Below are 27140 nucleotides of genomic sequence, written 5' to 3'. Positions count from 1 at the left end.
ATCAAAGCGGACTTTACACATGATAAATATCGCAATCGGATCAAGATTTCCGCATCTGAAGTTGCTTTTTTGTAACTTAACGAATTATATGGAAAAAAGAATATAGTTTATTATTCCTCCATGAGCGGGGGTGAGTAGGTTAAGAATAACCCCTCCCCGAGACATAGGCATGGCTTCCCCCATATCAATTATATATGTATTATTCAATATATTTGTATAACTGTCCAGCTGACTTTGGTCCATTTGTGTTTCACGTGTCTCATTTTTAGCTCACCGGGCACAAAGGGCCCCATGTGAGCTTATGCCATCACTTGGCGTCCGTCGTCTTTTGTCGTCTTCGTCGTCATCATCTGTCGTCGTAAAAACTATTTAAAAAATCTTCTCCTCTGAAACTACAGGGCCAAATACCTTCAAACTTTACCAAAATGTTTCTTTGGGTATCTAGTTTATAAAAAGTATCCGGAGTTTTGATCCATCGACAAACATGGCCGCCATGGCTAAAATAGAACATAGGGGTCAAATTAGTTTTTGGCTTATATCTCAAAAAGCTTTTAGAGCAAATCTGACATGGGGTTTAATGGTTTCATTTGTCAAGATCTATCAGCCAATAAATTTTCAGACGAATCGAACAACCCATTGTTGGGTTGCTGCCACTAAATTGGTTATTTTAAGGAAATTTTGCAGTTTTTGGTTATTATCTCGAATATTAATGAAGATAAAGATAAACTGTAAACAGCAAAAAATGTTCAGCAAAGTAAAATCTACAAAAAAGTTTTATGACCAAAATTGTCAATTGACCCTTTAAAGAGTTATTGCCTTTAAAGGAAAATTAACCAAAGTTTTTTTTTATGTTTTTAACTTTAAAAATCTTCTCAAATGGATCTAGTATATAATTTGTATTTTATTACCTTGTACGTCAAGAAACATAGACACTATGGCTAAAATGGAACATATGGGTACAACGCATTTATTTGCTGTTGAAGTATACATGACAGATACAAAGAACATTCAAATGGCATTCTTATGCCACTCATTGATATATATTGAAAAACAAAAATAATCATTGATGAAAGATTGAAGCAAAAAATAACAGGTGAGCTATTCAGGCTCTTGAGATCGAGCCTCTTGATTATATAGATTACTGAGACCGTTGGTTTTCCTGTTTGAATTGTTTAACACTTTTAATTTAGGGCTCTTAATTTACAGCTTACTTGTCGGTGTGAGCCTAGGCTTTGTGTTGAAGGCTGTGTTTTGACCTATAATGTTTTACTTTTTACAAATTGTGACTTGGATGAGAGAGTTGTCACATTTAAACATTTTAAATCAATTTAGAAAAAAAGATCAGAGCAATTTGTTTATGGCCCTTTTTAGGAAATTATTATGCCCTCGCAACAAAGGCTGAATGGAGGAATAATATTAATAAAATCAATGATTCCGTCTTGCCCTTAAATGTCATGTACTAAGGCTCTGGTATGTGTTTTGAACTTTTCAATGGCACTGAATTTTTTTTTTACTGTTAAAGTCAAATCCACAATTTATTAGGGTATAACCAGATATCAGCGGAGAGGCAAAAGAGACAGCTACCTAATGACAAAACAATACTCATAAATAAAAACAAATTTGCTTCGAGGACATGTCCTGAAGAGCAAATAACCTTTGCATTTGCATGTCGTAAAACAATTAATAAGGATGAATCATAATAATATCACGTTCTATAACGACAAGAAGCTGAAAAGAAATCTACACTTGCGGTTTAATACCTATATATACACATAAACTATACATATGATAATATACCATAACGTGAAGATAAAATACAGGTGTGTAATCATACCTTGAACATTGGCCTACCTGGGGGTTAAGTTACATTTTATAAATAAATATCGAGTCATATTCTAAAACAAAAAGTGCATGATGTGAAATTTAGCGTCTCAAAAAACATGGGAATTGTTGAGAAGATCGAACAAATCTACCGGATCAAAAGATTTTTGTGGGGAAGAGGAGACTCATACAACGTCTCGACAACAACAGGTGAGAACCGGCTTTAAAATGAAATCGAATCGCTTGTCATCGACCTTTAATTAAACTACGTGTATTCCGAACACACCAGTTTTTTTTTATTTGGGTTCGTGTTGCTCATGCAGTCTTTAGATTTCTTTTCATGTAGTGTTTTGTAGATTGTAGTTTAGTGTTGTCAGTTTCTCTTTGAATGCTTTTATTTGACATCTTCCTTCCCTCCCCCGATAATCTGAATACTTCTTTAAAAATCACTAGGACTACCGGAGGGTGTATGAAGGACACACATAATCAGAAAGAAGGGGATCCTTGAAGTAGATCTTAAAACAAGGTCGGGTCAGGTTAAATAAATACAATAACTGCCTAAGGAAGTAAAAAAATTGCTTTGCTTAATATACATTAAATATTTTAATATGTGTTTTAATATTCACGAGACGAAGTCGAGACGAAGCTAGGTTAAAGACCTATCTTGTATAAATAACATAGAATAAAAAAATAAAGGAGATGAGGGGTATATATGCGAAAAATAGCAGCTGAATAGCGACACAAAATGCATATGAGCAGATCAATGAATAGGTCCTCGGCGACAATGTTTATAAACTTTTATTTTATTTCACAAGCTCTACATTGCGTGTTTACAAAAGTTGTAAGAAAACGTATACTTACAGAGATCGTATAAGCAGTCCATAACAGTTTTTGTTTTTAAATTAAAAATGCAATTTAAGATGAAACAAAAAAAAAGGTAATTAAGATTGAGAATAAAAATTGGGAATATGTTAACGAGACGACAACCCGACCAATGAGCAGGAAATCATGCACATGCACTGTTGTGAAGAGGTACAGGACTTTAAACAGAAGCGTGTATCCATATTAGAGTGTATAAGACTAGTATACTTTTTCCCCAGCTCTTTCAATAATGCCCATTTATAAAACGAAATATACAAAACAGAATGTACAATTAAAATAAGCACAATGACGATCTAGAGTATTATCCAAAGACGGGACCCAAAGTAAACTGGTTCAAAATTCCATTAAAGAAACGAATTGAAAGGATAAGATTGTTTGAACATTCTATATTCTTGTCAACTCGTTTCAAACCGTTAACCCAAAAAATACTGGCAGCAATTATTTAGGTCAGGTTTGGAATTACAGAATAGAATATAAATGGTAAAGATATGCTGAATAAAGTGCGAAAAAAAAGGATAAAGAAAAAGAAGGCACACAAATAAAGAATGAAGAATAATTGAGTGCTGAGACGTTACGCATGATATTGCGTCCAAGTTGGTAACGTCAAAATTAAATTTGACGTTTTACGTCGGTAATCGAGTATACTTTGTTCGTTTTGTTTGTAATCATTTTTGATCGATATGGATACGTCAATTTATAACAAGCATAGAATAATTGTCAAAATAGATAAAGAATATAGAAAAATGGTCGTAAATATTCAGAATAAAGAAATGAAAAATCAACTCATCCAGACGTTCATGACTGAACAACATTGAACATGCTAGATGTCAAATTTTATTATTACAATTCTTTAAACTATTTCAGTTGTGCCTTCGACTCCGGCATCCAACGAAACCAGCCTAGACAACGAATTAACCAATGATGAGTTTACTGTAGAATCTGAAGCAGGTTGGTAAACGCATTAAATATATTTCATAGATATAAAAACCATTAAAAAAAAAATCCCAAAACAAACAAACAGACAAACGTTGGGTTTATCGTTTTGAATTGTTTTACATTTTTCATTTCGGGACCTTAAATATATAGGTGACTATGCGGTTTGGGCTTTGCTCATTGTTGAAGTCCGTAAGATGATCTATCGATGTTAATTTCTGTGTCATTTTTGTAATTTGTGGAGAGTTGTTACATCGTCAATCATACGACATCTTCTTTTTTTTTAATTATAAATATTGTATTTGCTTCGCTCTCACCCCATATGGAATTTACTGACCCCATATATACCGTATTAGGTCACTAGCACACTATGTAACTAATAATATCAGTAAGATCTTTAAGAATAGTCTTAAATGAAACATTTGACGGTTAGCGGAATACAATGAAGATACCTGTATAGAACATGTCAATCACAAAAAAATGTATTTTATATATATATAAGTCGCGGATACAGGCAAAATTATGGGTCCTGGTATATTTCAGGACCTCGATTAATACATATTTTCAAAATACTCCAGGACCTGCTGAGTTCGAATTGTGAAGAAGGTTCTGAATCATTTTTGAACTTCCTTAAATATCACAATTTTAACTGTATTATTCGTCAATTGTTATTTTCTATCTGTAGACATATAAGCCAAGTTAGTCCACATGTCATAGCAAAAACTTTTACAAAATAAAAATAAATAATCCTATGCTTAATTAGCTATTGATTGATTAGTTGTTGCTCAAAACAATTTACTACCAGTGTAACATCATGGGATACTTTACAGGATTAAACTATTGAGCTTCTGTATCTTGCAGGCCTCTACAGGCTAATGTATTATTTTCTCAAAATCATGTTTTTTAACAAAAATTATCTGCAAATAGATATTTTCCAATCGTTGTTGACATTTGTAATTTATTTAATTTTGTTCGGTTACCGGAATAAGAATTTCTCCATTTTCCTTTGTTACAGGTGCTATTGCCGGACTTATATTTGGTTTACTGATAGCCGTGGGAATGGTTGTACTGGCTTTGATCATGATAAAGAGAAAAAGGTAAGAGAAAAGCGTTGTTCTTTTGATTTTTACAGTACATGGATAAAGGCAGATGTGGTGTGAGTGTGGAACTCCGTTTTACATTAATCCGCCTTTTTACATTTATTCGTCTCGGTGATAAAACATTTTTTTCCGTTTTTAATTCAGAAAATTTTGACTCGAAAAAGACCATTTTCACGCATGTCAATTATTAACTGATTTTGTGTCTTATCCTTTATCTTTCTATAGATAATAAGTTAGACTTGCTACATGTCCCTTCCTAATTATGTTTTTTTTTTCAATTTTGCCCCTTTAATAATTTTACTGCTATAACTAGGAGATTACAATTATACTGACATCTCCAAGGGCAATCAGTAGGCTGGCACTTATCAATAAACATATAAATTAGTAAGAGTGAAATAATAGAAAGGGAATTGTAGCAAGTCTAATAATAAGTTAAAATGAGTCCCTGTATGAGCACCTCTGGTTACTCATTGTTCATAAAAAGGGAATCGGTTACAACAATATGTTTTTTTATGTATTTCTCATGTTCTTCCTTTTTTGGTTATAGCTTTTAAAAACTCTCGTTGGGTTTTACCGAAGGATTGTAGAATAGCAGTGTATTTGTTATGTTTTATCGATGTTTTTATGTCTATCTTTTACTGAGGCTAGACAACTGCTTGTATCGCCTAAACTATTCAAACTATTACGACAGCGTAGTATTTAATTACAAATAGTTTGATACACATGCCGTATATAAATATAGAAGGAAAACTCCAGTGACGTCAACTTTTGAACACATTTAATACACTTTTGATGTACTCCCTTTTTACATTAATCCGCCTTTTTACATTTATCCGCCTTTACATTTATCCGTCTCGGTGATAAAACATTTTTTTCCGTTGTTAATTCAGAAAATTTGACTCTAAAAAGACCATTTTCACGCATGTCAATTATAAAGTGATGTTTTTTTTTTTTTTTTTTTTTTTTTTTTTTTTAAACTTTTTACCACTTGGTCTGACATATATCGCGGTATTACACAGACAATTTCTTCTTCAAAATAAAAAAAGTTTTATCAGAGCTGAGTAAAATCCTGTTTACAGCTAAAGAAATATTAGTCATACGTCCCTGAGAGGGATGACACGTTGTGTTAATTTTCAAGATCCCGCTATATTCAAATAATAATGGGCATTTTTTTTCTCATTCTCCTTTTTATCTTTCTTTTCCCTGATTCAAATTGTTTACCACCCTACCCGACATCCCTACTTAACCCCGATATCCCTCACACTAAATTATGTCACTTCTCTAGTTCCTGGAAGTTCAGTCTGAGGGACGATCGAGGACGAGGATGAGACAAATGATCATGAAAATTAAAAACAAATGCCCTGTTTGAATCAACACTTTAAATTAACAAATTTCAACTTTATGTTTTCTTTCAGAGACAACAACAGAGAATATCAGAATCAGTTAAGAACCCAAAGATCAACCAAACATAACGCAGGTGTATACATGGACACTACGACGGAGGAACTTGTACCCCCTCGCATTGTCAAAGGGACCACTGCTTACGCTGCTCTCAGTCGGAAGGATAAGGACCTTTATGAATACGAGTCAGATGACGAAATCTAATACTCAAGAACGTTTTTTGTAATGAATTAAAACTGTTTAGGTAAAGGTTTTTGAATGAGATGATGAAATCTTATTCTCATGAAAGCTTTTTGCGATGAACTTTAAACTGTTAAGATAAAGATTATAGATTACAATGCATGTTTGAACACTCTCTTGAAGGATACCAGTAATCGTTTTATGTATCAGGAACGTAAAGTTATTTCATGTAAATAAAATGAAAGAGTGCGTGTATGTCTTTGGTATTTTTAAACTGCGAAACATTTGAATTCATCATCATGTTTTATATAGAAATTTGTATGAATGCGCTTGCTCTTTATAATTCAATATGATATGTAACGCATTTTTTAATTGGACGAGGTCTGTCGTCAATTCCATGATTGACGTCTGAGTCACCGGCAAGAATATTGCACAATTGAAGTTGGCGTTCTTGGATAATTCAAAGGTTTTATTATTAACATTTGAATAGTTTAGCATTAGAAAAGGAATGATAATACTGTGACAACTTTATGGATGGTATGTACAGAATAGAAAATAATGAACAAAAATAGACAATAAAGGAAAAGATTAGAGAAAAGCGGTGCAAAACAAAACTATTGTCTTTGATTATCGTTAATAAGTAATTCTTGAAGCCTAAGTAAGTTTTTTTCTGTAGAGGTCACAATCAAATAATCTGAAATGACATGAGATGCAATGAACATAGGGTACCCTTTTTTATTTGTTCGTCTTTGTTCTGCTTCGTTTAAAACGATGTAACAATTGATGAACAACTAGCACAACAATGTACTAACAACCACTTTAATTACTTTGTATATTTGCATATTTGAATATTATTGATCAACATGAACTAGACAAACGATGGTCGGGTTGTTGTCGCTTTGACACATTCCCCATTTGCTTTCTCAATTTTAGTATTCTAAAAAAAAATATATCTGCAATAATTTCGTACCCTTACCATTTCGTAACTTCCATTTCGTACCCTGACAAAAAAAAACCATTTCGCACCATAACATTGCGTTCCCTTTACTCTATCGTAAATCATGGAAGATTGATATGTATGCCATTTTGTACCTTAAGATTGATTTTTATGTATTCCATTTCATGCCATATTGAAAATTGCATACGAGAACTGTGTTAAAAAATATTGAATACATATTGAAATATTGCTAATTGTATACAAAGTGAAATGTGTGAGATAGATTTGAATGATGATACACTTATAGTTATTATTAAACCGTTTGCTTTTATTTATTTATTTATGTATGTACCAAAATATGCGGAATGCTATGTAACTGTTATGCTAATATAATGAAAATAATTAGTTTTTATAAGATTTTAATTTGTATTTATATAATATGTAATTTATAAATCAAAGAAATTGGATTGTGCAATAAAGACAATAAGACGCTTAGCAAACTTTATGATAATTGGCTTCTTCTGTGAAATGGATATTATTCAAACGGCAATATCATGGCATATCATATATGGTGTAGAGCAGAGGAGAAAACATGCAGCTTACATTTTCAAAATACACGGTGTGCGGTTTGATATTTTCCGAGATGTTACTTGCAATTAACAGTTCTGTGGGTGCAACTAGGGTAGCAGGAGCTGTATACCTTCCCAGAGCATCTGAGTTTTCATAAAGATTGTTTGAGGTCGTGTTGCTATTTGTTTTCTTTATAGTGTTTTATGGACCGTTGTTTTAATTTATTTATTTCTGTCTTCGCTATATTTTTTCCGGCATCTTTCTTTCATGCTGGTTTTTGATTGACCCCTTGGAAGAGGGTCATAGATTTAAATTTTGAACTTTTACGAGATTTTTACTTGCAATTACAGCTCTAGGGGTGCACCTTAGTTTTCACAAAGTTTGTTTGAAGTTATATTGCAAATAATTTTATTTTCCGTTTTAATGGACCGTTGTTACAATGTTTCTTCTCTCTCTCTCTCTCTCTCTCTCTCTCCTTTTCATACGATCGATGCTTTTGATGGGAACATACGGTTGAACCTAACTTTAAAAAAAATGCATAAATCCGCCCCTAAAAAGGATGTGTCTAGATTTCACATATACTATAGACACATCAATAGGCCTCGGGGCGAGCAGTCTTATCTTTTACCCCAAACACCATATGATAAGCGAAGAAGCAACAAAGCCAATTTATAAGTCTTTGGTTTTATCTGGCCGAGGAGCGGACCCACGACACTAAGCCCTGGAGGTGAGGAACTGTCCAATGAAACTATGAATGAAATATCCGTTTAAAATTTTGTTTAATGGATCTATATATTATTATATATTTAAGGTTTAAAAAAGGGAATCCCATGTTTTATTTCAGCGACATACTAAAAGCTCTTTAATGTTTTTTTAAATGGTATAATAGATTTATCTGCAATTCAATTGGACTATACAATTATGTTTTATGAGAAAAAGTAAAATAACAAAAATACGGAACTACAAGGGAAATTTAAAACGGAAAATTCTTTCTATAATGGCAAAATCATAAGATTAGATTTATGAAAATAAGACAGACATTTTTTAATAAGTGATGTACGCATTTCATTCTTTTCTTTCCATATACTCAAAACTATATTATAATTGAAAAACCAGCGCAAACTAAATCTAAAATAGTTTAATTGTTATAATACACAAAATGTATTAGAATTTCAGTTGAATACATGTTTGATTCCCCCCCCCCCCAAAAAAAAAAAACCAACCTTTTAATTATTTCAATTGTCCTCGTGTTGAATGGAAATGAACTTTTACCACAGCTTGTTAACCAACCACATACCCCCATACAGCATATTAAAAAACAACATTAACAATGTCTTTATCACACTAAAAAACAACATTATCAAAGTCTTTATCACACTCGTACTTAATTCTAAAAGTAAACAAACATAATCATGTATACTAGTATATCGTATTTCTAAATCTTTCAGTATATAATAAAAAAGGTTAAGTTAAAGTATTATTTAGTGTTAAAAGAACTATCAAACTTATTTTCCAAGAAACCATCATGAAATTATTTTCAGAGTAATCTATTATCCTGTTAGCTTTAATTTATAATACTAAATTGATATCGGGTTTACTGAAGTAACTGATAACAATTTTTACGACAATAAATGCAAATTTAATAAGAATTGCACCTGCGCTTTCTCCAGCATATTTTAACAGTTTAAGTGTTCTACTTTTGGGACAACCAATTTAAAAATTATAGATCAAATGCGGAATTTATATTAAGGAAGTCTTGCATTCAGTTTGAAAGTTTGACAGGCATACTAAATGTTGACCTCTTCCAACTGCACCACCATTTTTTACATAGTTCTTTTATCCCCGTACTTGTTATTTTAAATTCTCAGATATGTATGAGATTAGACATGTAGATAAGAATATTTGTAAACCTGTAGGTAAACAAAACACCTATAAATTTAACATGTATAAAGAAGCATTGTGCATCATCTATATTTACAAAGTACAACCTAAATATCATACATTGTCATAAGAAATATATACGTTTTCTTTACAATGGTCTTAAGACAGACTTACACACGTAAATATTTACATTTCTTCATATTTATTAAAACTCTTTCAATAACCTAAAACTATGACCGAAATTTAATGCTGTTAAAATAATCATTCACACCAAATGACCCATGTTCCCTTTATGATTTTCCAAGAATTCACTATCAATATGTTTTCATAGTAATAAATAAATACATATCATTTGGTAGTATTATTTTACACCTGTAAAAATATTAAATGAATAACTACCTTGTTTTAATAATAAGGAACGCTTTTTGAAGGTAAGAACGTACATATATAAGGATTGTAGACATTTTCGAAAACTAATACTAATAAATACGTACATTTAGAAATATGCTTAAGACGACAGATAATCGTTAAATTAGCAATTATCTCAAGTTTATAATAATCCCCTATAGATAAATTAACATTAATCAATTGGTGGAAAGTAAATTAACAAAAAACAATGCACTCCGAGGAAAGTTTTAAGCAAGAGAACCCTAAGCAATAGCAAATCAAAAGCTCAAACACATACAAACAATGGATAACAACGGTCATATTCCTAACTTGGTACAATCATTTTCTTATATTATGGTGGTTTATTGTCTATTTTATTTAATGATAATATCAAACATGTATTTGTTTTATTGATACTTAACTGGTTTTTTTGGTAAAATACAACTGGCCGATGAAGAAGGAAGGTTACTGAATATTTTCAGAGGTTGAAGACTTATTACCATATAGACACATGTACCATATAAATAAAATATTGTTTTGGAAATTTATATTTTTTGAAGATCCACTTGCGTGAATCAGATGTGGATTAAAAGAAAAAATCCAAAGATCTTGTAGAGTACATACAATCTAACTCTCTTTCATTTTGCAATAGTATTAAAACTTTTGACTTTTCTACACTTTACACAAGTGTTCCACATTCTAAACTAAAAGACAAACTGAAAGAGTTGGTATTGCTTTGTTTCATAAAAAAAAAATGGCCAACGTAGATACAAGTATCTTGTCTTAGGGAGGGATAAATCCTACTTTGTAAAGGATCACTCAGATTCCAACAAAAAATTCTCTGAAACTGACAATATCAAGATGCTTGATTTCTTGATTGACAACATATTTGTTACGTTCAGAGGACGTGTTTTTCAACAGACTGTCGGCATTCCAATGGGAACCAATTGTGCCCCTCTTCTTGCCGACTTGTTTCTTTATTATTATGAGGCTGACTTCATACAGGAACTTCTTAGGAAGAAAGATAAAAAGTTAGCAACATCCTTTAATTCTACTTTCCGCTATATAGATGATGTTCTATCACTAAATAATTCAAAATTTGGTGACTATGTTAAACGCATCTATCCCATCGAACTAGAGATAAAGGATACAACAGATAAAGTTAAGTCGGCCTTATATCTTGACTTACATCTAGAAATTGACAATGAGGGTCGGCTGAAAACAAAACTTTACGGCAAACTGAAAGAGATGATTTCAGCTTTCCAATTGTAAACTTTTCATTTCTAAGTAGCAAATTTCAAGCAGCACCTATATATGGGGTATATATCTCCTATTTGATACGATATACCCGTGCTTGTATTGCCTATCATGATTTTCTTGATAGAGGGTTGCTGCTAACAAGGAAGATTTTAAACCAAGAGTTCCAAATGTTGGAGTTGAAATCATCCCTTCGTAAATTTTACGGACGCTATCACGAGTTGGTTGACCGTTATGGGACAACCGTTTCACGGATGATATCGGATTATGTTCCTTACGTCGTAACTACAAACCCCTCCTTTCATGAATGTGACCTACCGAATTAGACTATTTACCGGGTTTGTTATAACATGAGCAACACGACGCGTGCGACATGTGGAGCAGGATATGCTTACACTTCCGGAGTACCTGAGATCACTCCTAGTTTTGAATTTGTTATATATCTCGTAGCCAGTACCCCTTTAATGGTGTTATATCAACCGGTAGCCTAATGTAATTATAACAAAATAAGAATAGAATCTTAAGCGAAATTATGTATCAAATATGTTTGCTTTATATGTTTCGTAACAAAACAGTCAATGCAAACACACTATAATATAAAAAGGTGCAAGTGACTTTCTTTTTTCAGTGAGATATTTGACTATTTACTATGATTTATTTCACAAAACACTTTCACCGGGACAAAAGATAACAACTATAATCGACTGTAGTATTCAGGTGTTCAAAAGTCACAAGTCGATTGAGAGAAAACATCTCCTGTAAAAAGGAATTGCAGGAACACTGAAGTGCACTAAAACAAACACCGACACACATACAAACCATTTGATAACAACTGCAATATTCCGAATGGTTTGTTTTATAACTAAATGGGTAGTTGTAATAATAATACTTATGTACATATCCTTTTTTCAAATGCCTTAATTAGTCAAAATTTAGTAGAAATTTACTTTTTCTTGATTATTGGCTTCCCATACAATAATTCGACGACATGTTTTCCGTATGCAGTGACATCACCGTGACCTTTCTATTTAATATACAGTGATCGCCATGGATACAGTGATACCATGGAAAACATGACAGAAGGATTCAACAAACGTGAACACCGCTCCGTCATCGAAATAAACTATATCTTATAGTACATATTATACACGTGCTTACCTCAATATATATGCTTCTTTGTTGATTACCAAAGTGACAACCGGTAGACTTCGGCTTCAAAACAAAACAATTAATAAGCTGCCATATTTTCTCATCAACACTGAGCAAGTGAAATATTTTTTTGGCTATTATACGATACAAATGATAACATCGTGCAACGAAGATTTAGTTTATGATATATGCATGTATTCGTTCAAGAACTGGATTAATATTTTTTTAATCTAAGTATACACATGTATTTTAAATGTACAAATATTCAAACTATGCAGCTTAAATAAGTTTCAAAGCCCACAGATGTAAAGAAAAAAACCAAATTTACCAACTTGGCCTTTGTTTTGCTTTCTTTAACAAGAATTACATTTCATCTGGATATCAGCCTGATAAGTGTTTTATAAAATAACACGAATTGTGAAAATATAAATGAAGATTTATACAAAAAGAGACTTATAAAACTGAAAATGGAAATGGGGAATGTGCCAAAGAGACAACAACCCGACCATAGAAAAAAACAACAGCAGAAGGTCACTAACAGGTCTTCAATGTAGCGAGAAATTCCCGCACCCGGAGGCGTCCTTCAACTGGCATCTAAACAAATATATACTAGTTCAGTGATAATGAATGTACGCATATAGGGAAAACATATAGAATGAATTTGCATGTAACATGTAATCTCTTTTGCTTTTCAGGGGCTTCAAATAAAGGTATCAATAGCCAGTCAACGCTCAAGTTGTGAGTTCACTTCCTGCACACGGGAGGTACGTATTATTTGACTAGGATTGTAAAACACTAATCAAACAGTCAATCTCACTTGATTTATTAAGGCGTCGACCAGATTATTTTAAGATATGATGATTTTGTCCTTTTCATTTTGTAAACAGTCAAGGTTTATCCATTTTTAGTAGAATATCACAAACCGCTCTTTTTATATGATTTTATTTTCAATCTTTAACAGAGGGAAGTATTTTATCAATATGACCTAAGTCACATGGTGCAAATCATGTGAATATATAATGTTAGATGTTGCCATTTTGCATTGGAATGTGCAGCTTTGTATATGATGCACATACTTGACATGATAACTCTAAATTTGACTACATACATGTTAGTCTCTTCCAAGAAATGCATGTTAATAAATATGGCAATATAAAGGTTAATACAATCGATGATGCTTGAAGAGCAAACGTCTTACGCGTTTAAAATACTAGTTTTCGGTGAGTGATTGACATGCTGAATGTTCTGTGCTACGATCAACGCGGTGGATGCAACTAGGAAAACAAGATCTATTAACATTCAGGGACACACTCGTCAAACAACTAACTTTGATGGGGTTACTGACGATCAATTGTTTTGTTTTCGTCCGTTTTGTGTATGTCCGATGATAGGGATAATGTTACACTATCTGTACGTTAAGTGACCCGTGCAACAACAATCGGGGGTGTTGGTAGGTCTGTTTAAATTTTCTATCCTTATCCCAAAATCCCTAAATTTCTGGTGATAATCAAAATATGTCTCCCTCCTCACCAGTCTATTAACCCTGCAGAACTTTGATTTTGTATTATTTTGTAGTGGCATTCGAAATCTGACACCATTTAAACAGTCAGCTATTTGTATCATTTTCTAAGAGCAGTAAAAAAATGTTGCCCTTGACACCAATCTATTTATTTGTAAACTTTCTAGTGACAGTAAAATATGTCCTTGCAAAACCAGCTAGTTTACCTTGCAAAATCTTTATGTTGTAGAAATTGTTGTATTGCTATTGTCTTGAATATGCAGGTAATATTTGGCGCTGGACATAAAGAAACAAAATTCAACCAATCACATCTCAGCATTACAAAAAAAAAAAGAGGAAACGTTCTCATTTAATTTGCTATTCGATTGGTTGATATTTACATTACCTTATTTTGTCAGATTTTATGAAGTTCCCCTTTCTGAAATGACCTTTTATTAGATTTTTGTTATTACTATCTGTTTAAAATCTTTATACTTAATGTCATGTGATAAAATCTATTTGACCCTAAATGAACTATCCTTATGAATCGATCCTTGTTCCTTTTGTGAATTTCCAAGAATTCACTATCAATATATTTTCAGAGAATGTGGTATCATTATTAATGTTGTTTAATTTTAACCTTTTAAAGTATTATCTAGTTAATATTTGTATAAATAATTCGGGATCGCTTTTAAAAGGTAAGAATTAATTCAAAATATTATACGAAATTTGTTTTTCATGCAATGAATCTTGCATCCATTTGAGGCTTTGAGAATTTAGACTATAACTTTAAACTTCTAAACTTATTTCTGTATTTTTCTGCTCAATTCAAATTCTGGTATCGTAATTTCTTTTGTCAAATAGACAGACGTTGCTTCATTTGAACAATATCTATGGGTATTTACATCTTTATCTGAAACCAATATAACTTGTGAACCGTCATTGTAGTATCTGTATATATATTGTGTTTGCCTTGAGGGAATATGATTATTTGAATGATCACAGGTGGAATCAAACCAAAGACTCTAACATCATGAACATTGGTGTACGGTGCATTTAAGGGGGTAGACCTTGGTTCAGGGAGATAACTCTTTAAATCGGTTAAGCGTTTGTAAAAGTCAAGTTCATCCATGTATTTTAAGCATTTACCTGAAACAGATTGAAAATAATCTATGTAACCTAGAAGCTTAGAATATATTCTTAAAAAAATGGTTGACATAAACGTACTGATGATTTTAAGAGTTATTTCCCTTAACCTAGGTCTACCTCCTTAAGATTAATAATAAAGACTCAAGACAGGGACGGATTTAGGCGGGAGTTTTGCGGGCGTGCACCCCTCTACAAGTTGCAATGCATGGGTTGTCTTCAACTTATTTAAATATCAAAAGAGACCATTCAATCTTTTTTAACATTCAAAGTACAATCAACTTATCAACTGACCTACGATTTATTTAAGTTCTATAAATATGACATACTTCAAAAGAAGGTGTCGAACGCGGAGCTGCGTTTGATGACAAACATAATAGGGGTATAGCAGTTAAAGTAAAAACCTTGTAATTGCGTTTTTTTAAAATCAATTTCTTTTATATTCGAAGTTCCACTTTCACAATTTCTTCATGGCACGACCAAGAAAACATTCCAGGTGAGGTTATTTCTTAATATCCCTAATGAATGATATAAATACTGTTTCAAGCGAAAGGTTAGTTTATTAATTTGTATCCCTGTGTCTATATATATTTCTCTCTTGCAACCTAAAAATTTTGCCGAATATGTACCGCATTGCATGCATGGGATCCCCAGAAAACAACAACAACTTCTTAAATGCATTTCATTCTGATTTTATTGGTTTTTTTGCGAATACAGTATATATAAAAGTCTGACACGACAATTAAAAATCGCTGGTAAAAATCGAAATTTTCGTTTGCAAAATCTAATACTAGTATTGGTCAAGTCAGCTATTGTGATCTGTCTCGTCTCACTTTGTGTCCGTCGGTCCGCTCGTCTATCCGTCAACTCTTCACATTTCCCTCGACTTAACCAAGTTTGGACTGGTGTTATGGAGTGAAAGCAATTCTTTAGTTGACCGGTTTCATTTCACATTGTTGAAAGCCATGTACAATTGACTTGACACATTGACTATGTGCAAAACAAGAGTAATCTTTTTTGTGGTGTTCCTGTATTCCTTTATGTCACAACTACCAGCACCATGTCTTTCAATGTTTAGTTAAGATATTACCTGATATCAGAGATGGGTCTGATTACTTTCAATGTAATTGATTAAATTACAATTACTTTGTCATTTGTACGATTGAATTAAATTAATGATTACATCATTTCTGAAAGTGTCTGATTAAATTAATGATTACATCTGATTACAATGAATAAAAAAAACATTAATATAACTATAGCACTGTTTAGAAATAGACAATAATAGTGCATTGACTTGGCATATCAACGACATAAGGATGAGGCTTAGAAACGGGGAAATGCGAGGCTGTGCCGCGAGCATTTTCCCCGTTTCGGGCCGAATCCTTATATCGTTGATATGTCAAGTCAATGCACTATTATTGTTTTTATACTGCAATCTAAAAAAGAAAACATTTTCAATTGTTGTTTAGTGTGTTTATGTTATTTATTTAATTTAAATATTGGGAAAAATCCCCCCTTTAAAAAGGCCTTATCAAACAGGCGGAGAAATATACAACACGATGAAATGTACATCATTACCATTACATTATGGTGAACGAATTCGTTTGTTTACAGACTAAAATATCAACAATAAACATAAAACATAATGATTTATAGGTTGCAAACAAAAAAATATTAATAAGTGAAATATATTTTCCCAAAAATTGTAAAAGAAACAAGTTTGAGTCGTTAAACGCATCGTTGTTTACATTGGAAATAAGAACAGGTTGCAGAGGACGTAAGAATAATTAAATATAATTTCGACAATTTCTATTTAAATATTCATGAGGAAAAGTGATATCAGGTCAGTGACTGTATAGGACATAGAAATATACGGTCAACGCATTTTGACTACTCAAATAGAACGAGTGCAGTATAAAGAATTTTATTTATATTTTAAAATGATAGCTTATCAAATATCATCTATTTAATAAACCACAAAAGTTCACTACATACATACATGAACATTGTGTCACCCATTACACTTTATCATCATTGATCTTTGAATTGTTTTGACTTCAATTGAATATGGCTTTATAAAGAGTTTGCTGTTTGTCTTTTGACCTCTTCAAGACTTTATATGTATATCTAGGTGCAGTTTATGGAATTTAGAATGTGGATGAAATTAAAATACCAGATACAAACTATGTAAAATTTTAATAGAATTGTTTAAACAAATTTAAAAAAAATTACCAGTACTATAATTCAATGCATTTTACATGTTAAGTCCAAGTACATACAAAAATTTGCTTATTTTGAACAAGATATTTTGTCCAACTTTTAATTTAGTTTGTGCTAATTAGATAAATTTTCACAAGTCTGATTAATCTTTTATCATATATATTGTCCTACAGCTAATAGTATACTTGATTGGAAATTGAAATAAAAATAAACCTTAATCATGTTAATTGGTTTCCTACCTGTCAATTCAAAGTTGACAAAAATCACAATATTAACAAAAGATTATAATTCAGGGTAAAAGAAAATAATAATATTACTTAGTTATAACAGTGTTTTTATCAAATATATATATATGTGTACATCTTTAAATTGTGAATATATGTACAATATCTTTTACTAAGGCCAGAGGCATAAAATTGTATTATATGTCTCATCTTAGGCTAATGATGACTTTTCAATACTATAACAGTTTATTTTTTACTGAAGTAAACAGATCAATTTACATGCTTAATAAAGTAAACCAAACTATCTTAACTTGTTAGACATTTATTAAATAAGAATAAGATTCATTTACTGACCATAAACACAGCTCAAGATTTTTTCATTGTAATCAGAATGTAATCAAAAAGTATTCAGGATTACAGGGCATTTTGAAAAGTAATTGATTAAATTAAATTACATGTAATCAGATTTTTTGCTGATTAATGATTACAATGATTAATTGTAATCAGTTACAGCTGATTAACGATTACAATTACAATAACCCAAAGTCTGTCTGATATTGCTATATAGATACAATTACAAGTTCTGGTGTCTTGATTGTAGATTAGTTTGCATTAGAACACATACTCAAAATTAACTGTTTGCATGCATGTGATCTTCAGCTTCTGTTTTTGGGGATGCAGCTTTATAAACTCACATATGCAATATTAATCCATTAGTGCATACGTGAGTTAGGGGTGTTAGGAGATTGTTGAAGATTTTTTAAATTTGTAAGAGACCTTGCCACCATAACTGGGAGATTCTCCGCGGAACAGGGACATATATTTGATATTCGGCCCGGAGGATCCACTAGGACGCATACAAAAAAAGTAAAATCACAAAAATACTAAACTTAGAGGAAAATCCATTCGGAAAGTACATAATCACATGGCAAAATCAAATAAAAAAACGCATCAAAAACGAATGGACAAGAACTGTCATATTCCTGACTTGGTACAGGCATTTTAAAATGTAGAAAATGGTGGATTAAACCTGGTTTTATAGCGCTAACCCTCTCACTTTGATGAATATATTTATGTCATTATTGCATTTTCCCCCTGAAGATATTCGATTGACTTATATGAATGCAACACCAGTTTTCCCAGCATCCATTGACATATCATTCGCTAGATTTTTTATATGGAGGGTCAGCTTGTGTACTGTCTGTCTCTATCCTTATTTTCTTCTGTCCCATTTTCTGGGAAATATATGGGGGTGGTCTCAATGAATAGAAGCTCAGAGATTTTTTGTTAATTATGGTGATTGTAGATTGTTGCCAGGGGTGGATTTCGTCGGTTTCATCTTGAAACTTTAATTTCTCGCTTATTTTACCCCACAATAAGTCGAAATATCTACATTGCACACCCTTTAAAAGAATATTTTAAAAAATTACCCTCAAAATGTTTTTTCGCCTTGCTCCGCTCGGCGAAAATAAAACTTTGCGCCTCCTAACCTGCAATCCTGGATCCGCAAAACCCAGTATTTAAATAAACTATGCTGGTTGAGAACTGTAACATTACACATATATAAGGTCAACATTAGTATACTACTAGTGCGTTTACTTTTCTGCATTGGCTAGAGGTAAAGGGGGGGGGGGTTTGAGATCTCACAAACATGTTTAACCCCTCCGTATTTATGCGCCTGTCCCAAGTCAGGAGCCTCTGGACTTTGTTAGTCTTTTATTATTTTAACTTTTAGTTTCTTGTGTACAATTTGGAGTTTAGTATGGCGTTCATTATCACTGAACTAGTATATATTTGTTTAGGAGCCAACTGAAGGACGCCTCCAGGTGTGGGAATTTCTCGTTACATTGAAGACCTGTTGGTGACCGTCTGCTGTTGTCTACTCTATGGTCGGGTTGTTGTCTCTTTGGCACATTCACCATTTCCATTCTCAATTTTACTGTTCGAAAGTTATAGATCCATTGAGAGAAAACCAATCCGGTTTACCAACTAAAACGAGATAGAAAAACAACAGAACAACAGGAACACTTAACTACAACAAAGACAAACACCAATATATGAAAAAGGACTTTATTATAACAACTATCATATTCCTGATTTTAATAGTTCAGGACACTTTAAGAAAAAATAATGGATTGAACCTGGTCTTATGGCTTAAACAAGACACTGACCTTAAAGACACAACTGGTCTTTCTTTGTATGTATTGCATTGGATTCCTACATATTGGTCTTGTCGTGGTTGCGTATATATATCGTTGTGTTGGCCGCAACTTTACACGACGGGTGACATACGTGAGGCAGGATATGCGCAACCTTCCGGAGCTCATGAGATCACCCACTGTGTTTTGGTGAGGTTCGTGTTGCTCAGTCTTTAGTTTCTATGTTTTGACTTTGTTTTGTGATCTATTGTTTATCTGTTTGTCTTTTTCTTTTAAGTCATGGCGTTCTCAGTTTATATTCGACTTCTGAGTTTGAATGTCCAACTGATATATCGCTTTCGCCTCTTTTTTTTCTTTTTTTTTTTATCTTAATTGCGTACATATATCGTTGCATTTGCCGCACGACATTATAATCTTGGTTGTTTATGCCGAAAGTTTGACGCACGAAATTCATAATTTATATTGTCATTTGACATTTTGAAATATAAGTATTGAAAAAATTATCAATTCTATTTTTTCTGTTACAGAAATTAACAAAGAGATGGATCGTAAATATATTAAATGCGTTGTGGTTTGCTATGGACTGAAAGACGATATTAATGTTTCACAAATATTTAATAAGAAGGATGACGCAAAACGTTTGTTTGAGAGCTCCAAGAATGAAAGATGGCTTTACGTACTTAATTACAGCAGGACAGAACATACTAATAAAGAACTAGAAACTGAAGATATGATTGATGGTGAATTTGGAGATATTAAGCATCGAAATGTTGCAGTGGAAATGGCTGAAATGGAATTCGCAGAAGATGAAGGACATTTTCAATACTGATTAGATTAAAATTATCATTAACATTCTTTTTGTGTATGTTTGCATGGTTTTTGCTTGTTTTTTTATTTGATTTATGATTTTTTTTGTGTGTGTGTCATAATTAAGGATACTATGTTAATATGTTGACTGCAATTTATTACTAAACATAAACAAATAAATCAATTGTCCATACAGAAACCCTTTAAGGATTAACTCGCTGAATGTGAATTTGCATTGCTGTGCATCTTGTCTCGGTTTTTTGTACATTCAACATTCATGGATTTATTTTTGGTCTTTCTGTGAGATAATCTTGTTGTGTTATCGTTTGCACTCTAAATGATAAATGATAATGTTTTTCCATTGTCATGAAAATTATTTGAACGAATATTGTTAAATAATTGTATAAAGATCGAGATTGCTTGTTAGTTACGTAAGCGCGTCACTGTTTTTGATATTCCGTGGCGGTTGTTGTTGTTCTGTGGTTTACCTGTTATGTCGACTATTATGTACGCTTCTCTGTTATAAATATTCTTTCTTGTATTTTCAGTATTTGGTATTTTTATCTATCTGATGAGTTAAGCCTTTTTCAACTTATTTGTATTGTTTGTGTTTATGTTTTATTGTTATACCACTGTCCCAGGGTTGGGATCCCACTAACATGTTCGAACTCGCCACATTCTGTATGTAAGTTCCTGTCCCAAGTAAGGAGCCCGTAAGTCAGTGGTTGTCGTTTGTTTATGTGTTAAATATATTTGTTTTTCATTTACTTTTGGTACATAAATAAGGCCGTTAGTTTTCTCGTTTGAATTGTTTTACATTGCCATTTTGGGGCCTTTTATAGCTGACTATGCGGTATGGGCTTTGCTCATTGTTGAAGTCTGTACTGTGACCTATAGTAGTTAATTTATTTGTCCTTTGGTCTCTTGTGGAGAGTTGTCTCATTGACAATCATACCACATCTTCTTTTTTAAAGGCAGTGCTTTAAGGCCTGACTTTCAAGTCATGAGGTTCATCTTTCCTTACGCAAATCTTTGCTGGGGGTCATTTTGCAAGAAATAGATCCGGAAATGTTTAAATTTCTCCTCTACTTTTTGTGGTATGTATTGGTTTTTGTTCCTTTCATTTACATTGGGAAATAAAGAAACGATCAGTGTGTATTGTTCGTTTTAAAAATCTGTTTATTAATGTGTCTTTTGCATTATAAGCAGTCAATCTGATTACAAACTATCATTATTCGAATTCCGTGTGGAAAGAGGTCCGTTCAATTTCGAGTACTATTTGCGATCTAAAGATATTTTAAAATCATTTCACTCGTTGATATAACATGATATTATAATTAAAAGTCGACTGACCGTGAATTATATTGCATAATATACAATTTAAAGTATTTCTGTACGTGAAGCCGTATGACGTTATAGTTATTTCGGTCTCAGTTATGTAAAATATGAAATTATCGTTCCTGAATAGGGTTCCACTAATTAAAGACAAGAAGCGTCAAAAAGTGATAAGAAGCGACAATAAAATTAAAATATCGATAAGAAGCGACAATATAATTAATTTAGCGAGAAGAAGCGTCAAGAAGACTATATAGCGACTATACATAAATAAAAAAAATGTCATTGCAACAACTTATTCCCCATAGATATTAAAAAAACATGCATTATTTTTTATTATAGGGGCGGTTATAAAACAGTTTTTATATTACTGTACATTGATAGATAAAAATATGTTTTTATTAAGAAGAAAGGGATTAGTTTTTATTAGATATAAAAAAAATTATATTTTATGCACACGCTAAAAATTGGCCAGCAAAACAAAAAAAATTCAATTTCCTTTTAAAGAATTTATTGATTCAAAACCATGCAATATCATTTCCTTTCTAACAGTGAAATTCTTCTTTTTCATAGGGACATATTTGATAGGTGTAGCTTCACCCTATCACATCAAATAAGAATAGCCTCGTGAGAGAATTACGATTCGCGTGTCCCTTGTTAGTTATTGTCGCTTCGTCACTAAATTAAACTTCTTGTCGCTGTTTGTCTCTAAAATTCTTCTTGTCTCTTATTAGTGAGACCAGTCAGTTCCGTCCTTAACTTCCGTTTTTGCACTGCAAAACAATCACACAATTAACGATGCCTAGTCCTTGTTGGTGTGTACCTGAGTGTCATTTAAGAGGAGGACTTGCATTTCTAAATGACTTAGTAAGAAGGAAAAGTTGGATCAACGCCATGGCTCAAACGTAGATTGTCATGTGCGATGCAATCTTAGAACCCATATCAATCAGCTGTTGTTTGCAAGGCACATTTTACTGAAAACGACTACGTTCAGGAAACTATTCATGGTAAAACTTTATTTTCTTTAAGAAATATATACTGTTATTTATATAATCGCCATGCAAGTAAACCAAAGTCTGTTTGCAACCGCAATTATCGTTTTAGAATAAAAAGGGGGTGAATTCAAGACGTCATAACTTTTGGGATTACGATTCAATATCATCTGTTTGACATTTTTTGGTTAATACTACAATTGTATGGTTTTTCTACAAGAGATATATTATACTGATAATTATTTTAGCAGTAATTATGTAAATTTCGGTTGTAATGACAAGAATTCATGAGCTATGCCTCGGGCTTTCTTGAAAAATATAAATGACAATGTAAACAGGAACAAAACATTGACATGAATGATGCTCTCCACCTATGTTATAGTTATTTAGGTATGTGTGTTGCACATGTCTTTCACAAGTTTCAAAAAAGCTAATGTTATAAAACTTTTTTCAGGGCACATACCCACTTTATAGAGACTTGTCTACTGCCATGCATTCCCATCCTATTTTCATGCACCATTTGTAAGCAAGAGACTGAATGGTTTACAAAATTAAAAAAGGACGGTGTCCCGTTAAACCAAAAGAACTAAACTGGATGAATATTGTAGGAGAAATCTAGAGGAAAGTTTTGATTTGTGAAATTGGTTTTCCTGAACAGATGTACATTCATCCTGCAGGAAAGATTTATAACTGTCCACCACCAACTGACGAGCTAATGTTGAGCTTCACAGATGGAATTACTCAAACACCATAAATGCCTATGTTTTCAGCACAGATTTCACAAATCATGACACAGCTGTGCATTTTTATGCCCCACTTGTCTCTTCAGTGAAGATCTATCTGCCCAGGAATTTTCAGACAAATCTGACAACCCGTTGATGGATTGCTGCCCCCAAATTAGTAATTTGAAGGAAATTTTGCAGAGTTTGGTTATTATCTTAAATATTATTATAGATAGAGATAAACTGTAAACAGCAATAATGTTCTGCAAAGTAAGATCTACAAATAAGTCAATATGACGAAAATTTTAAGTTGACCCCTTAAAGAGTTATTGCCCTTTATAGTCAATTTTTAACAATTTTCATAAATTTTTGTATTTTTTGTTAATTTTTAAAAAATGTTTTCAACTGTAAATACTGGGCCATGTTTATTATAAATAGAGATAATTGTAGCACCAAGAATGTTCAGTAAAGAAAGATCTACAAACACATCCCCATCATCAAAAACACAATTTTGTCATTTTATATGTGTCCGTTGTTTAATATGCACATAGACCGTCCAAGGTGAGCGACACATGCTCGTGAGAGTCTCTAGGTCATTAATACAGGTAGATAACTTTATCATGTTTATACTGAAAAAAAATTTTGCTTGGAGGGAGAATTTTAAAAAAGTTCTGTCTTCAAAAAAGTTGACATGTTACTATGTACATTAACCATTAGAATCATATTCAAAACAGTGTAGCTGTGGCCATTGATTGACGACCTTAAATTATCCCATTGACTGCGGCAGATTAGGTGAATTTATTGATTCAAAACCATGCAATATCATTTCCTTTCTAACAGTGAAATTCTTCTTTTTCATAGGGACATATTTGATAGGTGTAGCTTCACCCTATCACATCAAATACGAATAGCCTCGTGAGAGAATTACGATTCGCGTGTCCCTTGTTAGTTATTGTCGCTTCGTCACTAAATTAAACTTCTTGTCGCTGTTTGTCTCTAAAATTCTTCTTGTCTCTTATAAGTGAGACCAGTCAGTTCCGTCCTTAACTTCCGTTTTTGCACTGCAAAACAATCACACAATTAACGATGCCTAGTCCTTGTTGGTGTGTACCTGAGTGTCATTTAAGAGGAGGACTTGCATTTCTAAATGACTTAGTAAGAAGGAAAAGTTGGATCAACACCATGGCTCAAACGTAGATTGTCATGTGCGATGCAATCTTAGAACCCATATCAATCAGCTGTTGTTTGCAAGGCACATTTTACTGAAAACGACTACGTTCAGGAAACTATTCATGGTAAAACTTTATTTTCTTTAAGAAATATATACTGTTATTTATATAATCGCCATGCAAGTAAACCAAAGTCTGTTTGCAACCGCAATTATCGTTTTAGAATAAAAAGGGGGTGAATTCAAGACGTCATAACTTTTGGGATTACGATTCAATATCATCTGTTTGACATTTTTGGTTAATACTACAATTGTATGGTTTTTCTACAAGAGATATATTATACTGATAATTATTTTAGCAGTAATTATGTAAATTTCGGTTGTAATGACAAGAATTCATGAGCTATGCCTCGGGCTTTCTTGAAAAATATAAATGACAATGTAAACAGGAACAAAACATTGACATGAATGATGCTCTCCACCTATGTTATAGTTATTTAGGTATGTGTGTTGCACATGTCTTTCACAAGTTTCAAAAAAGCTAATGTTATAAAACTTTTTTCAGGGCATATACCCACTTTATAGAGACTTGTCTACTGCCATGCATTCCCATCCTATTTTCATGCACCATTTGTAAGCAAGAGACTGAATGGTTTACAAAATTAAAAAAGGACGGTGTCCCGTTAAACCAAAAGAACTAAACTGGATGAATATTGTAGGAGAAATCTAGAGGAAAGTTTTGATTTGTGAAATTGGTTTTCCTGAACAGATGTACATTCATCCTGCAGGAAAGATTTATAACTGTCCACCACCAACTGACGAGCTAATGTTGAGCTTCACAGATGGAATTACTCAAACACCATAAATGCCTATGTTTTCAGCACAGATTTCACAAATCATGACACAGCTGTGCATTTTTATGCCCCACTTGTCTCTTCAGTGAAGATCTATCTGCCCAGGAATTTTCAGACAAATCTGACAACCCGTTGATGGATTGCTGCCCCCAAATTAGTAATTTGAAGGAAATTTTGCAGAGTTTGGTTATTATCTTAAATATTATTATAGATAGAGATAAACTGTAAACAGCAATAATGTTCTGCAAAGTAAGATCTACAAATAAGTCAATATGACGAAAATTTTAAGTTGACCCCTTAAAGAGTTATTGCCCTTTATAGTCAATTTTTAACAATTTTCATAAATTTTTGTATTTTTTGTTAATTTTTAAAAAATGTTTTCAACTGTAAATACTGGGCCATGTTTATTATAAATAGAGATAATTGTAGCACCAAGAATGTTCAGTAAAGAAAGATCTACAAACACATCCCCATCATCAAAAACACAATTTTGTCATTTTATATGTGTCCGTTGTTTAATATGCACATAGACCGTCCAAGGTGAGCGACACATGCTCGTGAGAGTCTCTAGGTCATTAATACAGGTAGATAACTTTATCATGTTTATACTGAAAAAAAATTTTGCTTGGAGGGAGAATTTTAAAAAAGTTCTGTCTTCAAAAAAGTTGACATGTTACTATGTACATTAACCATTAGAATCATATTCAAAACAGTGTAGCTGTGGCCATTGATTGACGACCTTAAATTATCCCATTGACTGCGGCAGATTAGGTGAATTTATTGATTCAAAACCATGCAATATCATTTCCTTTCTAACAGTGAAATTCTTCTTTTTCATAGGGACATATTTGATAGGTGTAGCTTCACCCTATCACATCAAATACGAATAGCCTCGTGAGAGAATTACGATTCGCGTGTCCCTTGTTAGTTATTGTCGCTTCGTCACTAAATTAAACTTCTTGTCGCTGTTTGTCTCTAAAATTCTTCTTGTCTCTTATTAGTGAGACCAGTCAGTTCCGTCCTTAACTTCCGTTTTTGCACTGCAAAACAATCACACAATTAACGATGCCTAGTCCTTGTTGGTGTGTACCTGAGTGTCATTTAAGAGGAGGACTTGCATTTCTAAATGACTTAGTAAGAAGGAAAAGTTGGATCAACGCCATGGCTCAAACGTAGATTGTCATGTGCGATGCAATCTTAGAACCCATATCAATCAGCTGTTGTTTGCAAGGCACATTTTACTGAAAACGACTACGTTCAGGAAACTATTCATGGTAAAACTTTATTTTCTTTAAGAAATATATACTGTTATTTATATAATCGCCATGCAAGTAAACCAAAGTCTGTTTGCAACCGCAATTATCGTTTTAGAATAAAAAGGGGGTGAATTCAAGACGTCATAACTTTTGGGATTACGATTCAATATCATTTGTTTGACATTTTTTGGTTAATACTACAATTGTATGGTTTTTCTACAAGAGATATATTATACTGATAATTATTTTAGCAGTAAT

At 32.5% G+C, this 27140-nt stretch overlaps 1 protein-coding gene and 1 long non-coding RNA gene across 3 annotated transcripts; both read left to right on the top strand.

Annotated features, from left to right (window-relative positions):
* On the top strand, positions 1–7754 carry LOC143042840 (uncharacterized). 2 transcript variants are annotated; one of them, XM_076215310.1, is made up of 4 exons: positions 1–130; positions 3568–3651; positions 4652–4733; positions 6152–7754. In XM_076215310.1, the coding sequence occupies exons 1-4, from the start codon at positions 121–123 to the stop codon at positions 6339–6341; spliced, it is 366 nt and encodes a 121-aa protein (XP_076071425.1). In that variant the 5' UTR covers positions 1–120; the 3' UTR covers positions 6342–7754. The 2 variants fall into 2 exon arrangements, with proteins under 2 accessions (XP_076071425.1, XP_076071424.1); XM_076215309.1 differs by lacking the exon at positions 1–130 and adding an exon at positions 1837–2031.
* A 2281-nt stretch (positions 7755–10035) lies between these two features.
* Positions 10036–20602, top strand: LOC143043685 (uncharacterized). The gene is made up of 3 exons (XR_012968546.1): positions 10036–10136; positions 13194–13262; positions 20276–20602. It is a non-coding gene; the product is annotated as an uncharacterized LOC143043685 (long non-coding RNA).
* The last annotated feature ends 6538 nt before the right edge of the window (positions 20603–27140 follow it).

The sequence above is a fragment of the Mytilus galloprovincialis genome, chromosome 8, assembly GCF_965363235.1.
Source record: "Mytilus galloprovincialis chromosome 8, xbMytGall1.hap1.1, whole genome shotgun sequence".
In the NCBI taxonomy this organism is placed as follows: Eukaryota; Metazoa; Mollusca; class Bivalvia; order Mytilida; family Mytilidae; genus Mytilus; species Mytilus galloprovincialis.
Note: the sequence above shows the minus strand (reverse complement) of the source record. Positions and strands in the feature narration are given on the sequence as shown.

What these genes read in the sequence shown, in the direction of transcription:
- LOC143042840 (XM_076215309.1), top strand. Translation starts at nt 1,941, where the DNA reads ATGGGAATTGTTGAGAAGATCGAACAAATCTACCGGATCAAAAGATTT. An exon ending in CAACGTCTCGACAACAACAG is followed by an intron (nt 2,032 to 3,567) that starts GTGAGAACCGGC and finishes AAACTATTTCAG; the next exon opens with TTGTGCCTTCGACTCCGGCA. An exon ending in ATCATGATAAAGAGAAAAAG is followed by an intron (nt 4,734 to 6,151) that starts GTAAGAGAAAAG and finishes GTTTTCTTTCAG; the next exon opens with AGACAACAACAGAGAATATC.